Source organism: Melanostigma gelatinosum (assembly GCF_949748355.1).
Source record: "Melanostigma gelatinosum genome assembly, chromosome: 1".
NCBI classification, from domain to species: domain Eukaryota; kingdom Metazoa; phylum Chordata; class Actinopteri; order Perciformes; family Zoarcidae; genus Melanostigma; species Melanostigma gelatinosum.
The window spans coordinates 24,241,475-24,255,330 of record NC_136634.1 but is presented as its reverse complement, the minus strand read 5'-3'; the positions used below and the strand labels follow the sequence as shown (position 1 = coordinate 24,255,330).

General features: G+C 39.9%; 1 protein-coding gene across 2 annotated transcripts in view; it reads right to left on the bottom strand.

Moving 5' to 3' along the window:
• Positions 1–7,977: 7,977 nt before the first annotated feature.
• Positions 7,978–13,856, bottom strand: part of LOC306782164 (protein O-mannosyl-transferase TMTC2-like) — a 106,075-nt gene continuing 100,196 nt past the window's right edge. The window contains exon 12 of one of the 2 annotated variants that reach the window (XM_079275395.1): positions 7,978–10,381. In XM_079275395.1, the coding sequence (XP_079131521.1) occupies positions 10,202–10,381 (180 nt within the window). In that variant the 3' untranslated portion in view covers positions 7,978–10,201. The remainder of the gene's footprint in view (positions 10,382–13,856) is intronic. The other variant, XR_013772255.1, reaches the window with a different exon arrangement.

Here is a 13,856-nt window from a genome sequence, read left to right as displayed (position 1 = left end):
GTCTTTATTCTATTAAACTATGTCTGCATTGTATTAAACTACGTCTGTATTCTATTAAACTATGTCTGTATTATATTAAACTATGTCTGTATTATATTAAACAACGTCTTTATTCTATTAAACTACGTCTTTATTCTATTAAATTACATCTGTATTATATTAAACTACGTCTGTATTCTATTAAACTATGTCTGTATTATATTAAACTACGTCTTTATTCTATTAAACTACGTCTTTATTCTATTAAACTACGTCTGTAATCTATTAAACTATGTCTATTATATTAAACTACATCTTTATTCCATTAAACTACGTCTTTATTCTATTAAATTACATCTGTATTATATTAAACTACATCTGTATTACATTAAACTACGTCTGTATTCTATTAAACTATGTCTGTATTATATTAAACTACGTCTTTATTCTATTAAACTACATCTTTATTCTATTAAACTACATCTTTATTCTATTAAACTACGTCTTTATTCCATTAAACTGCATCTTCATTCTATTAAACTACTTCTGTATTATATTAAACTACGCCTGTATTCTATTAAACTACGTCTATATTTTAAACTACGTCTTTATTCTATTAAACTACCAAATGAACTGTGAAGAATAGAAGAACGGATCATAAAAGTCACGGATCAGATTAGCACAAAATTAAAAAGGCTACATATTATTGATCATTAATGATCATTATTCAGAGATACAGATCTCTTTGATGTTTGATTACATCAGCTGGTCTACAAGGATCCACAATATTTATGACAAAAATCATTTTAACGCTCTGAAGTGAGTAAACCATCAAAAATAATAAATCTTATACTTTTACTTTATTATAGTAATTTATTGTTTTTTTCTTCATAAAAACACAAAATTTAAATGATTAGGAAATAAAAGATTACATTTTTACCATCATTATTACCACTGTGGTGGAATGAACTGACGTCAGGACAGCAGAGTCGCTGCCCGTCTTTCATCAGGCTGAAGGCCCCACCCACCTTGAGCCACAAAGAAAATATTTTTTAAATAATATTAATAAATTATCCAAATTGTCAATATTTGTGTTTTTGAGCTATGTAATATACCCAGTAATATTTGTAAAATAGGATATCTGCGCAAAATAAATGCTTTTCCCTGATTGATACCTCTCAGCTGTCCCCATGCAAGTCTCTACTGCGCATGCACGTGCTGGGGCCAGATGGATTTGACCCAAGGAAGACGGGTCTAATAAGCAGCTTAGCCAATCACTGATTAAAGAAATAAATGAGTGACTTACAATTTAGCCAATCAGCGCTCTAAAAAAGACTTCCGGGAGGGCCATTCTCATCTGGTCCTCCCGGAAGTCTTTTTCTCCCGGAGTGCCCGTGTCTAGTTCTTATCTCGCGTGTTCTCGCTACCCAGCTGGACGACGGTCACCGGCTTGCGGTAAAGAAACACAACGAGGAGGTGGATAAAAACCGGCACATTTTATCAAAAATAATTGATTGTGTCAAGTTTTGTGGGGCTTTTGAGTTGGCTTTGCGTGGGCATGACGAGACTGACTCCTCGGACAACCCTGGCGTGTTCAAGGGACTGGTGGATTTTGTTGCGTCCCTCGACGGTGTGCTGGAGGAGCACCTGGAGACAGCCAGCGTTTTTAAAGGGACGTCAAAGACTGTACAAAATGAGCTGTTGGTTGGCTGTCGGTTGTAAGGGATTACATTCTGGAGGAAGTAAAGAACGCTGATTTTAAATCGGCATTCAAGCAGACGAGACGACGGACATTTCCACCCACTCGATGCCAACGGTAACGTACAAGAGCGTTTTAATGCTCTGGCTATGCTCTCCATGGAGAAGGAACTTGTCAGGGACATGCCTGACTTCAATAAGAAGGTCATTGAGAGGTTTGCCACTCAGAAGAGCAAAGTTCCTTTACAAATAACTGTCATAAAAACATGCAGGTTTCCTCACCGCACTAATTGGGTGTTTCTCCAACAAACAAGGTTCATAGGGGCATCTTAAAATATACTTGTTCTATTAGACTATATATGATATTTATATTTTATTATAATATATTCATGATATTTATATTGTATATTTATGATTATATGGTATTTATATATCATATTATACATTATACTGAATATTATTATTATATGATATATATATATCTGTATATATATTAATATACTGAATTGTATGAATAAGATGTCCTTATTATGTCAGTGTTGGAATAAATGATAACAATGTAACTGCAAAGTACTAATGCGTTTTTGGTACCTTTTTTTTTTGTTGCATTGAATTATACTATTTGCTGAAATTGATTGGATGGCCCGACCCAAAAAAAAATCCACCACCCGCCACTGCTCACACTCATTTCAATGATGATATCAAAATCTAAGTTGGGTGCTATTACACTGCACTATTACACTGCATATCTACATTAGTCCTGAAAGCAAATGATGTGACAGTGTCATTTTGATGAATCTGTTGCCTAAACTTAGTGTGGCCGGGATTCATGAGAAGGTGCTTGGACTGTGTTAAGCTTGTATCATGACTCTTTAATGCCATGAGTATATGCATAATGTATATGCATATACAATTGAGTTCCCCAAAGTATGTGAGGAGAATATTAATTTCCTGTGTTACCACATATTACAGATTGAATATGGCAATGGGAGATTTACCTACAATATACTGAGAAATCGGACACAAGAAAACGCTCAAGAATCCACCTCCTTGTGAACTTTGCAATGTTCTAATGAACACTTTGTATTTAAAATAATTAGCTTCTGTAACATTGGGCTAGTAGCAGTGGTGTATAAAGTACTCAAAAGCCATACTTGAGTAAAAGTAAAGATACCTTTCTGGAAAACTACTCCAGTAAAAGTAAAAAGTCACCATTAGAATACTACTTGAGTAAAAGTCTTAAAGTATCTGATATTTATTGTACTTAAGTACAAAAGTACTTTAGTATCAAAAGTAATTTTCTGACATTAAATGTACATCATAACCTGTTCATTGAAAGTAAAAGTACAAGTAAATGCTGTTAATAAAAAAGCAAAGGGTCAGAATTTTGAGAATGATGAAGTTTATTCTTTTAAGTGCTGTGGCCACAATGACCAAGGACATGGAGCTGTGTTGAACATAATTGGGTTGGCTGTGATCCATTCAGGAGCAACAATGTTAAACATAATATATTGTACATAAGTATACTTTTGCATCTACTATGAACTTATCATCATAATTCTCCGAAAAGCAATATGACACTATGAAGGAGTTGTAACAGTGCGTTTATAAGTATGCTCATTAGACTAGAGCAGGGGTGTCAAACTCATTTCCACTCTGGGCCACATCAGCATCACGGTCGCCCTCAAAGGGCCGGTTGTAACTGTAAGACTGTATAACTAACTTCTCCCTAACATATTGTTAAATAACTCTCTGCATTTGATTATTGTTTATTCAAGTGTAAAAATATTGTACATGCAGTTATATAAATGAAAAATTATATTTAAACACATTTCTGTTATTATACCATAAATCATTTTAATTGAGGGTTAATAAACCCACATGACTCTATCAAAGATCAAACTATTAAAGAAAATAACAAAGACAAATATCAAACACAAGTTATTACATTAACTTTGTTCAAAGCTGTTTGTGTCACCTCTCTGCATCACTAATGTTCCTCCCTGTCATCGTCCTGCATGGCAGCTACATCCAAGAGCTGCTCACTGAGAGTCAGGTCTGATGAACATGGATAGATGCTCTGTATCCGTGTTGTCTGTGCTTTCATAAACCGCTCATTAGAAACACAAGTACCTGCTCGTCTCTTAGCTAGCTGTGTTGTTAGATTGCTGCTAGTTCATGAACTCGGTCTGCGATGGTGTTTCTTCACCTAACCCTAACCCTAACCCTAACCCCTAACCCTAACCCAAGTCTGTATCTGGTCGGAGCACTGCTCACATACCTTTAGCATGCACTGGGCTGTAGCTGTGTAAATATATTCAGCTGTGATTGCAGTCTGCCTTTTAATTCTTGGACAGTTTGATGTTTTTCTTGGAGGCTAAATTTAGCTCCGTGTTTGGTGTCAAAATGCCGACGTGAATTGTATCCTTCATCACCGACACGCCTCATAACACAGAAGACAGACCAGTGTTTCTCCTTGAAGCACAAACATGTATTCGCTTTCCCATCTTTCATTACATTTTCTTCCCTCTGCATCAATTTTTCTCTTCATGGACATTTTGGGATTATTTGTCGATCTTTTTCAATTGTTGGAAAACCACTTTACGGGCTGTTGCCTCTCCTGTCCACCTGTTGTGATAGTTTTAATGTCTGTACACAGACAACATGCTATCTCATAATTTCAACTTTCTATCTCATAATTTCGACCATGGGGATACTTTTATTATCAAGTCTAACTTTTAATTATTTTTCCAAAAAATAAAAAATAAAAAATCTTTTTTTTATTAAAATTGTTTTTTTGCTGGCGGATTCGCGGGCCACATAAAATAACGTGGCGGGCCGGATTCGGCCCGCGGGCCTTGAGTTTGACACATGTGGACTAGAGGATGTAGAGGGCCAATGCATAATATTATGTTCAGCAAAACATATCCACTTGATGCATCAGGTCAGTGTTTAGAGAAAGGACACCTGCCTTGTAAACTCCTGTGGGCCTGATTTGAACACAACAGACAAAGGTTTTGCTCAAGCTGAATCTGCAATTGGGCGACTGCTACCATCATAACTCCATCTGATCATCCACAACATGACTCAAATATCAAAACATGATCAATACTAAAGCAGCACCGAAAGTAACAACCCAGTCATTACTTGAAACTGAAAAATGTCCTGTTCATCTTCAAAATTGCGAGAATTCAGTCTCGCTCTTCTTGGGCTGAAGACGAGTCCTGCGATGCTAAATAGCCTTTCACAGGCCGCTGAGGTAGGTAGAGGTGTGTTCAGCGTCACACACAGCTTGCACACAGCTGCGCAGGATTTCCCTAATGCTAACGCTAATGCTAACACTAATGCTAACGCTAACGCTGTGCTCTCTCGGCTCCCGTCAATCCCATGGTGTGGTGGCTAGCTATAGCTAACGTTAGCCAACTAGTGCTGCACAACTGTCAACACTTCCTCAGCTCACTAACTCGCTAGCGATCCACTGGTGTTGGTCTTCGTCACCACCGTAGTTTGTTGCGGGAGTAGCAGGTGCTTCCATTTCTGCTTCCATCATGAAATCAGTCATCGTAGAGTGGAATTATACTCAGGTAGTCGCCCGCTAGCTTATAGCATGTAGCATCCTGGGCATCACTGGGAATCAAAACGCCGCGGCTTTGAGAGCACTTGTTTGCAATTGCGCATTAACGTGATTAACCAATGATTTAACTTGCTGCTAGGACCACTGATTCACCAAACCTGCTGGCTTGCAGTCTGTGTTCCACCACAGTCCCCAACGCTGCTCTCGTGATTCATTTTTTTCTCAAGATAGATTTGATTTTGTAGCGAGTAACGAAGGTTTCAGGGGAAATGTATCGGAGTCAGTTTTCTTTGCAAAATGTAGTGAAGTAAAAGTAAAAAGTCAACAGAAATATAAGTAGTAAAGTAAAGTACAGATACCCAAAAAAACTACTTAAGTACAGTAACGAAGTATTTCTACTTCGTTACTATACACCACTGGCTAGTAGTAGATATTGCATCGCAACATAACGCCAAAGAAAGACAATTTCCTTTCTGGGCATCAAAACACTTCAATAATATGAAGCAGTCTCATCCTAATGCTTCTTCTATCTAGCAATAACAGTGGATATTGGGTCCAGAGGGGAAGACTTCGCAGCATCACGCACAGCCGTCCACTCGACAGAAGCTGGCTCAGGCACTTCAGATCAAAGGGGTGATAGTTCATCAGCACATACCACAAAATATCTGCTTGGTAACAGCGGGCAGATTTGTCAGGTCAGAGCATAAATAGACAAATTTCTTTCACCCAGTTTGAACTCTTCTGGATGCGTGAGGTGCTGGACACAGGGAATCCAGGCTTTATCAAATGCCACGAGACAAAATGTGAATATTTTAACATCAGAACAGAAAATCAAGTTGAAGGAGATGTGCATTTTCTCATCTCACTCACTCGTCACTTTTCTGACTATCTATTGTGAAAGAAATGTATCTTTCACGATAAATCGAATCACTACTTCTTCTGTTCCCAGAGTCAGCACTAAACATGGAGAAGCAGCGTTCAGTTTTTCTGTTCCACATATCTGGAACAAAGTCCCAGAAAGCTGCAGGTCTGCTGAGACCCTCAGCTCATTTAAATCAAGATTGAAGACTTTTCTGTTTGCTGCTGCCTTTAATTGAACCACATTCAATTCATATATTAATCAATTTCCTGCATTTCTGCATTTTACTACTGCATTTTATTTCTTGTACTGTTTTTTAATGTTTTAATGAATGTTCTTAATTGTTTTTAAATCTCCTTTTCTTTTGCCTTATGTTTTGATGCTTTTAATGGTTTTATGTGAAGCACTTTGAATTACCTTGTTGTTGAAATGTGCTATACAAATAAACTTGCCTTGCCTTGCCTTGCCTTACTTTATCTTTTTGGGTCAAATTGTATTTCTTCAGATGATTTCATTAGCAGGCTCTCTGCTGCACATAATGCTGGTGTCAATGGGAAAGGACCCTTGACTTGATTCATCATTACCACTCTAATTTGAGCTGTGCGCTACAAATAAGAACTGACAAAATGATACGCTTGCATAAACACCCAAAAACAAAGTGTTGAGAGTTCTAAAGGCAAATGAGGACAAAGAACCTGGAGAAAAAAAAAATCCTGGAAACATTCCTATTTGTTTTGGCCACTGGCATTGAGATCCAAATAAACTCATAAGCTCAACATGCTGAGTTAATTTTAGGAAAGCTAGCAAGTGAGTAATGGCTGCAGTTACATATCATAGCTAGACTTGCGCAGAAAGAGTTCAGATAAAAGACGTATGATGAGAGGATACTGAACACATTTTTGACCGGTGATCGACCCATCATGGACAGCCATCACCCGGCTTCTCTTCGGGACTCAGGTCTGCAGTATAGTTCATTATCAGATATGAATTAAGTTTCACATCTCTGTCTGTCCAAATGGTTCCTCTCTCTTCTCTGGATCGCCAATGCGTGCTCGCTTTCTCTCTCTCTTTGGCAAGATTTTTGGATAATGACCTAAAACAGTATCCTCTGCTGCTGTGGCAACTGCCACGTGCAGTGTGGTACAATTTCAAAGTCAGCGGTCTACTTAACAACATATGGGAAGAAGGCCAAATGCCTCCTGAGGCCTACAGCGAGAAATGAAAGCGCATTGGCTTCGTAGCGTGACTATCCAACAAACCGGCAAGCTTCACCATTTCATTATTTGTGAAGATAAGTGAGGCGCACCTGTGTTTTGAGAAGAAGATTCAAACTGGACTAGACAGCCCCGGTGCATTCCAGTCCAATAAGGAAAGCCGGGAACCATAGTGAGCCCATACCTTCCATGTAGACATGTGAGAAACATCACACGGCAGACTGCTTCGTTCTCAGGGAAGGGTCTTCTGCTTGTCAGCTGGGGTTTGAATTGTGAGGGCAGTCGTAATCAAAACACACCAGCCATATGTAGACACTGTGCTACCCCTTCCATATGGGATTATTTATGTGTCTTCTCTGTTGTTGAAAGATCAAAGAGGAGGAAGGAGATTCGTTTGAGTTGATTTTATGACACATTTTAGCAAATTTGCAGGGGGGGAACATTAAATGCCCTGTAAAACCTGTTCCACAGCATGCAAGACCACCCCATTAAGTGTGCTAGCCCACATGAATACAAAGGACATCTGACTTAGTGCTGTACACGTTGCCACAGAGTGTGAAGGGAATGGGTGTTTCAGTATGGCGGTGAATGTTAAAAATCTGGAACTTAAATGTACTTAAAAAACAAACAAACAGCTGCACAGGACCCAGAACAAAAGGAGAACACAATCAATTTATTGTGGAAAAAGAAGCAACATTGTGAAGAAAGAAAACAAAAAAGTATTTTCTGGCACATTGTTCATCTTTATATTACAAAAAGGAGAAAAAGGCTACAAATCTCGATAATTTATACAAATACGACAACTTCCAAAAATAAATCTTTAATTTAGTAAACGCTCTGTGAACAAGTTTCTGCAATAACCCACCGCTTGAGATCCCTGAGCAGAGACACAGACTTTTTTTTTTTTACATCTTCACTCAAGCAATAATAATTATCAGTGTTTGTTCATAAGCACTTTATGTACACGGGAGAACTTAGCGAGCTCTTTGACAAAGGGGTGTGTGAGGTGAAGGTGAACCGTGATCATCTGACTGAACATATCACTGGTGACCATCACAGTCAAAAACAGAACAGTGTGACTGCAACACGCAACGTATATATATTCAACATCTCTATCCTCAACTGTCGGCGTCACTCTGTATTCACCAATAATGAGCCACTCAGCTGTATTTGGAGATTTTTCTCAGGAATGACCACATCCGCTAACTTCCTTCATGTTGCATGTAAAAACACAGTGCCAGCTGGTTCTGTTGCTAATGTAACACACACAGCAATAACTATCAATGTTTAGACTGAGGACACGGAAAGCTCACGAGGTTTGTGGCCGACGACAAAAAAGTGATAACAAATACTGTACATATTCTTACTTCCCGCAAGGTGCCGTTTCACTTACTTTATGCTGACAACAACAAACAAACAAGTAGACGTTAATAACACTGATTATATACAAAATGAGACTTTTAAGACTGAGTTTTGACAATGTGGGAAATACTTCATGTAACGGACCAAACTTTCTCAGTATCTTGAGATTCCACTTCAAGTCCGGCTACTTTTATGCTGCAAGATTTTTTCTGTATACTGCAGACAATGTAGGTATATATTAGAATTCATTTATACAAACACAATGAAATTAATTTGATTCCAACAAAAAAACATCGGCATTAAAACTCAAGACGTGCTACGTCTGTGTGCTGTTCAGTGATGTGTGGTGTGCATCGGCATAGCTTCAGTATTTGGTTGGAATAACTCATCAGTTTCAGCTCCTCACGCTCGTTTGTAACAACTTCAGACGTGTGAGGGGACGTGTACCGAACTACTGCACCGGCCTCTTTGTTATTTCCACTCGTAGCTCTTTACTGTTGCCGAAAAAAAACGAGTTACCGTGGTGACTTGGCTTCCTTGCCAGTGCAGAACAAGAGGCAGTAGTGGTAAAAGTGCCACCTGTATGCTTCATGTACACTGCTGTAGGAGATTCACGCCTTTTATTATAAGGCATTCCATTGTGAACAGAGTCACAGTTTTCTTGCCAACACATACTGTATTTGGCAAAAGTCCAGCCTTGGTGGAGCTTTTAGAGGCTATTGTTGTGCTTTACTCGCTACCAAATAAAATTCCTTTTTTCAAGTTTTCAGCAAATATTAGGACATCTGCTTCAAAATGGTTTGAAGTGATGGTTCTAATTTCATATCTTCATGAGGACGTGTGAGTAATCTCATGAGAGAAACAAAGCGATTGGTGGTAATTGGTGAGTTTTTAGGGATTTAAACCTGTTTTGGTGACGTTGGATGGTATATCCTGTTCCTCATTTTGCTTCTTTTCTTCATTATCAAGATGGAAAATGAGATCAAACAAAGAACTTTAATAAAACGTGATGGAAAATGCCCTCAGTGCAGCGGCCTGAGATATTTCATTTAATATCTTATCTCACACTGCTCTGGGGGGAAATTTAAAATCTCCGAACCACAATTCTTTTTTTGAAAAAAAAAATTCATCACAAATGTTGAAGGATGTACCCACTGTATGGTCTTACTTCAAGTCCAAGTGCTCTAGGTCTAAAAGGAAAAAAACAAACAAACAAAGAAGTGGTTCCTGTGAGAGCACTAACTTGAAGAAAGTTCTAAAGAGTCCAAATACCACGCAGCGCCTGCCAAACTGTGAGCAATGCTTCAGAGGAAAAGCTGCTGGCCTGAGGTCTATGCAGAGCTCAGGATTCATTAGAAGGGCTGCGCGGCACAGTCGTGGCCTCTCTGAGCAAACATCCTCCCTGAGTCTCTTCCATCTTTCCTGGATGAGAAGAGGGAATGAGCAGCATGCAGGCCGTCCTTTCCCCCCCCCAGGTCTGGCGTACAGATGGGCAGGTAGGCGGGCAGGGTGAGCTCAGGGGCTCATGGTCCGCAGGCCCTGTTTCTCCATTATGTTCCACAGCTTACGCAAGTTGGACTGGGTGATGTTGTCGTCCGGTTTCAGTTGAAGTGCTCGGAGGTAATTGGCTTCAGCTTCTTGCAGCTTCCCATTGAGGTGGAGGATCGCCCCCAGGTTCATCAAGGCGGCAGGATACTAAAAGCAAAAGAAAAGAAAAGAGTATTGGACATTTTAGGACAAGATCAGTTCCATAAGTAGCAACAGCTCGGGGTAGTTTCAAAATCAAATCCTGATTATCTTTTGTTTTCAGCCTTTTGTTCTTGTTGTTGTTGTTACTGTTGCTGCCCATATGGTTGCTTAACTCTTCTGTTTCAGTAAGTTGGAGTCTAGTTTGCATTCGAGCTAGTTTGGCTCGTCTTGTGTCATATGTTTGTTTCACGTTGCTCACTTGTATTGCACTATCAACAAAGAAAATGAAGAGACAGAGCAGGCACACAGAGTACAAACACAGTGAGTCATCTTCTAAGAGATAGCGAGAAGGAGCGGACTTGGGGATAATAAGGCTTATTTACTCGCCACTAATGGTGTGTTTAGAGAATTCATTTCATGAAAAATAATTTTTTTTACAACATCATAGGGCATGAATGGATAAGATGAATAATGCAAATGAAGTATAACTATTCACACTTCGGGGGTATCCACACATACAAGCATTGACCAGATGGTATTTCTGAAACTTAAAGCTTTAAACACTATAAAATATCAATCTTATAACAAGACCAGTGAAAAATGGCAGTCGATGACTACAAGACGTTATAGTATGAACAGTTATTTTGTCCTTTTAAATAAAACAGTCACTGTAAAAGACCATTTTTTCAGCAGACCCTAACACGTTATTGGTACGTTTGTCAGATCACACAGACTTGCGGTGGCGTGTTTGGAGTTTGGTAACCAGGCTGCTTTGCGTGTTCCTCTGTCTTGTCTGGGGCCACAGATGTCAGAGGGATCAACCGCCGCTTTGAAGTGGGTCTAGAATGAATACACACCAAATTGCAAGGGGCAGTGCGACGGGCGGGTGAGTCACGAGGACATAAGTACAGGAAAAGTGTCCAGGGTGCAATCACGGCATGACCGTTGAAGTATCTAGGCCAAGGGAGGGGCCCACATCTGATCTCCATTTTAGTTAGAAGTGTGGAAAAGATGTCTAATCCTTTAGCAAGGCTACTGTTTTACTGCTCCAGACGATTGCAATTTCTGTAATTGCCATTTCTAGGAAACAAGGAATGTTCAAATAAAACAGTCTTCGCAAAAACGGTGCTGTAATTGCAGAGTTTGTGAGCTTTTCTTATAATTGTCTGCCTAGACATCATTGTCACAGGGAATGGCACACGATTATGGCATCTTGGACATATACCGAGTGCTCCACCACAAGCCTAAGCCTTAATTTCTTTCTCATGGCCTATTAAATAATCAAGAGTAATTCCTAGAGCAACAGTCCTGCACGAGAGAATAGTGCTTTTCTATAAATGTTATGAGAAATGTGTGGAACGTTAGGAGAAACGCGTGGAAATCTGAACCATTCAAAACAACAGCAGTGCTGCAGAATAACAGTAAGACTGTAAGTCTACAGCGTGCCAGTGGCTCCGTGAGGTGGTGCTTTGAGCTTAATGGTAACGTCACAGTGACGATGTTAACATGCTGATGATTAGCAGGCAATGTTGACAATATTCACCATCTTTAGTTCGGTGTTTTAGCATGCTAACATTTGCTAATGAGCTCAACAAAGGAGTCCAGCTGAGGTTGATGGGAATGTCAGTAGTCGTGCAGGCATTTCGCTGTCAATCAAAAGTTGGACAAATGAAAAATTGGCACTCGATGAAGGTGCTGGAGAATGATCATTAGTTATGACAATTCATAAGTGGAACATGAATGTGTGTTCCAGATTTCATGGCAATCCATTCAACAGTTGTGGAGGCTTTTTTCACTCTAAACTACAAATGTCAACCTCACGGTGACGCGAAAGAACAAGTCATGGCGTCACTAACGTCATTCGGATTTACTCTCTTGGAACCATTGTTGTCTGTACCAAATATTCAATTCATCCGTTAGATGTGAGCCATTCCACACGATAGGTTCCATTTTTGATCTAGTGAACCGCACCATGGCTGATCAACCATGGATATCTGTACACATTTCATGGCAATCCATCCAATATGTGTTGCGATGCATCAGTGGTGACCAAAGCTACTAGATGGCAAAAATACACAGAAGTAAAGAAAAAAGCTGCATGACTCAAAAGATTCAGATCCAATTCAGCTCATGTTTTATTTCTACAAAATGAAAACATATCGAGGGCCAAAGCACAAAACCTCCTATCTGCAGAATTTTCTGATTGCCGGATTTCATTTTGGATGATGAGAACAAGGAAGGCTGTTCATATTCAGTCTGTTTTAAAATAATCCCGTGTCAGGATCCAGGATCCCTGTCTGACCCGTTGTGTGTTTCCCCTGATCTCCTCTCCTCATGTGTTCTGTCATTCCCCTGTTTGTTATTGTGTGCCATGTGCTCTGTGTTTGTCCTCTGCCTCCAGACGCCTCCCATGGCCGCACCCTTGATTGTGCACAGCTGAGGACACTCCAGCCGATCACCTCCTGCAGCCTGACACACCAGACTCAGGTCCCACTAATGATTCCCCTGTCTCGATATAAACTCTGGTCCTGCAGTCTGGGGTTGTCAGGTTGTACCGTCTTTCACCCGCGTCAACCCCGTGGCATCCTCTGCCCTCCTTGTGGTCTACCGATTACACTCCGCCGCTCTGCCCTCCTTGTGTTCAACGGACTACACACGCCGTCAAGCTGCCAGCCCTCCGGTGTCGAGCCACGGGCCTCACACCGTCGATCTGCCAATCGGGTGTCGGACCATGGGCTCCACACCTTCCTGTCTTAGTCAGGCTAAATAAAACCTGTTTCCATTAACTTCTGTCTCCTGTGGTCTTGCGTTTGGGTCCTACCTGTGAACTCCCGCCCTTTATTGAAACTTAATTTAGAGCATAGCTTTGTAGAACCTCTTCCAACTTGTACCAAATGATGGAAAGATTGCAAAGATCCTATCTGCAAAATGATCCAGGCATTTTTCAGATAGGAAGTTTTGCTCTTCGGCCATCGATATGATACAAAAACTTTTATCAGATTTAAAAAGCCAAAGATGACCAGTTCATTCTCTGCAGATCTCTGGTTTAGTTATCCATGCGTAGAGAACCTTTTCAGAGAGGTTATCAAACAGACTCTCATCACATGTACATTTATCTTGCTTTGTCCTCTCTGCAGGTTGTGTGAACCTTGTGTGTCCTTTGCTGGACTGTTCCACTCTTGTCTCACAACTCTGTTTTTCCAGTGTAAAGCTTGGATGAGTGATGCTCCATGCATGAGAATTTCAATGGGAACAATATGTCCCAATAGTGCTGCTTTTCTCATAGGGAGACTTAAATTGGTGAATAAATCAAAGAGAATAATCCTGTTGTCCAGTTTTCCACACACACACACATATAAAACATGCTACTAACGCCTCGGCCAAAGTAAAGGCTGCCACATATTAGAAAGTTACGAGATACCAGTTCACTAAATTCGCTGCATATTGAGCAATTACAATAATCCCCTAGCAAAACAACATT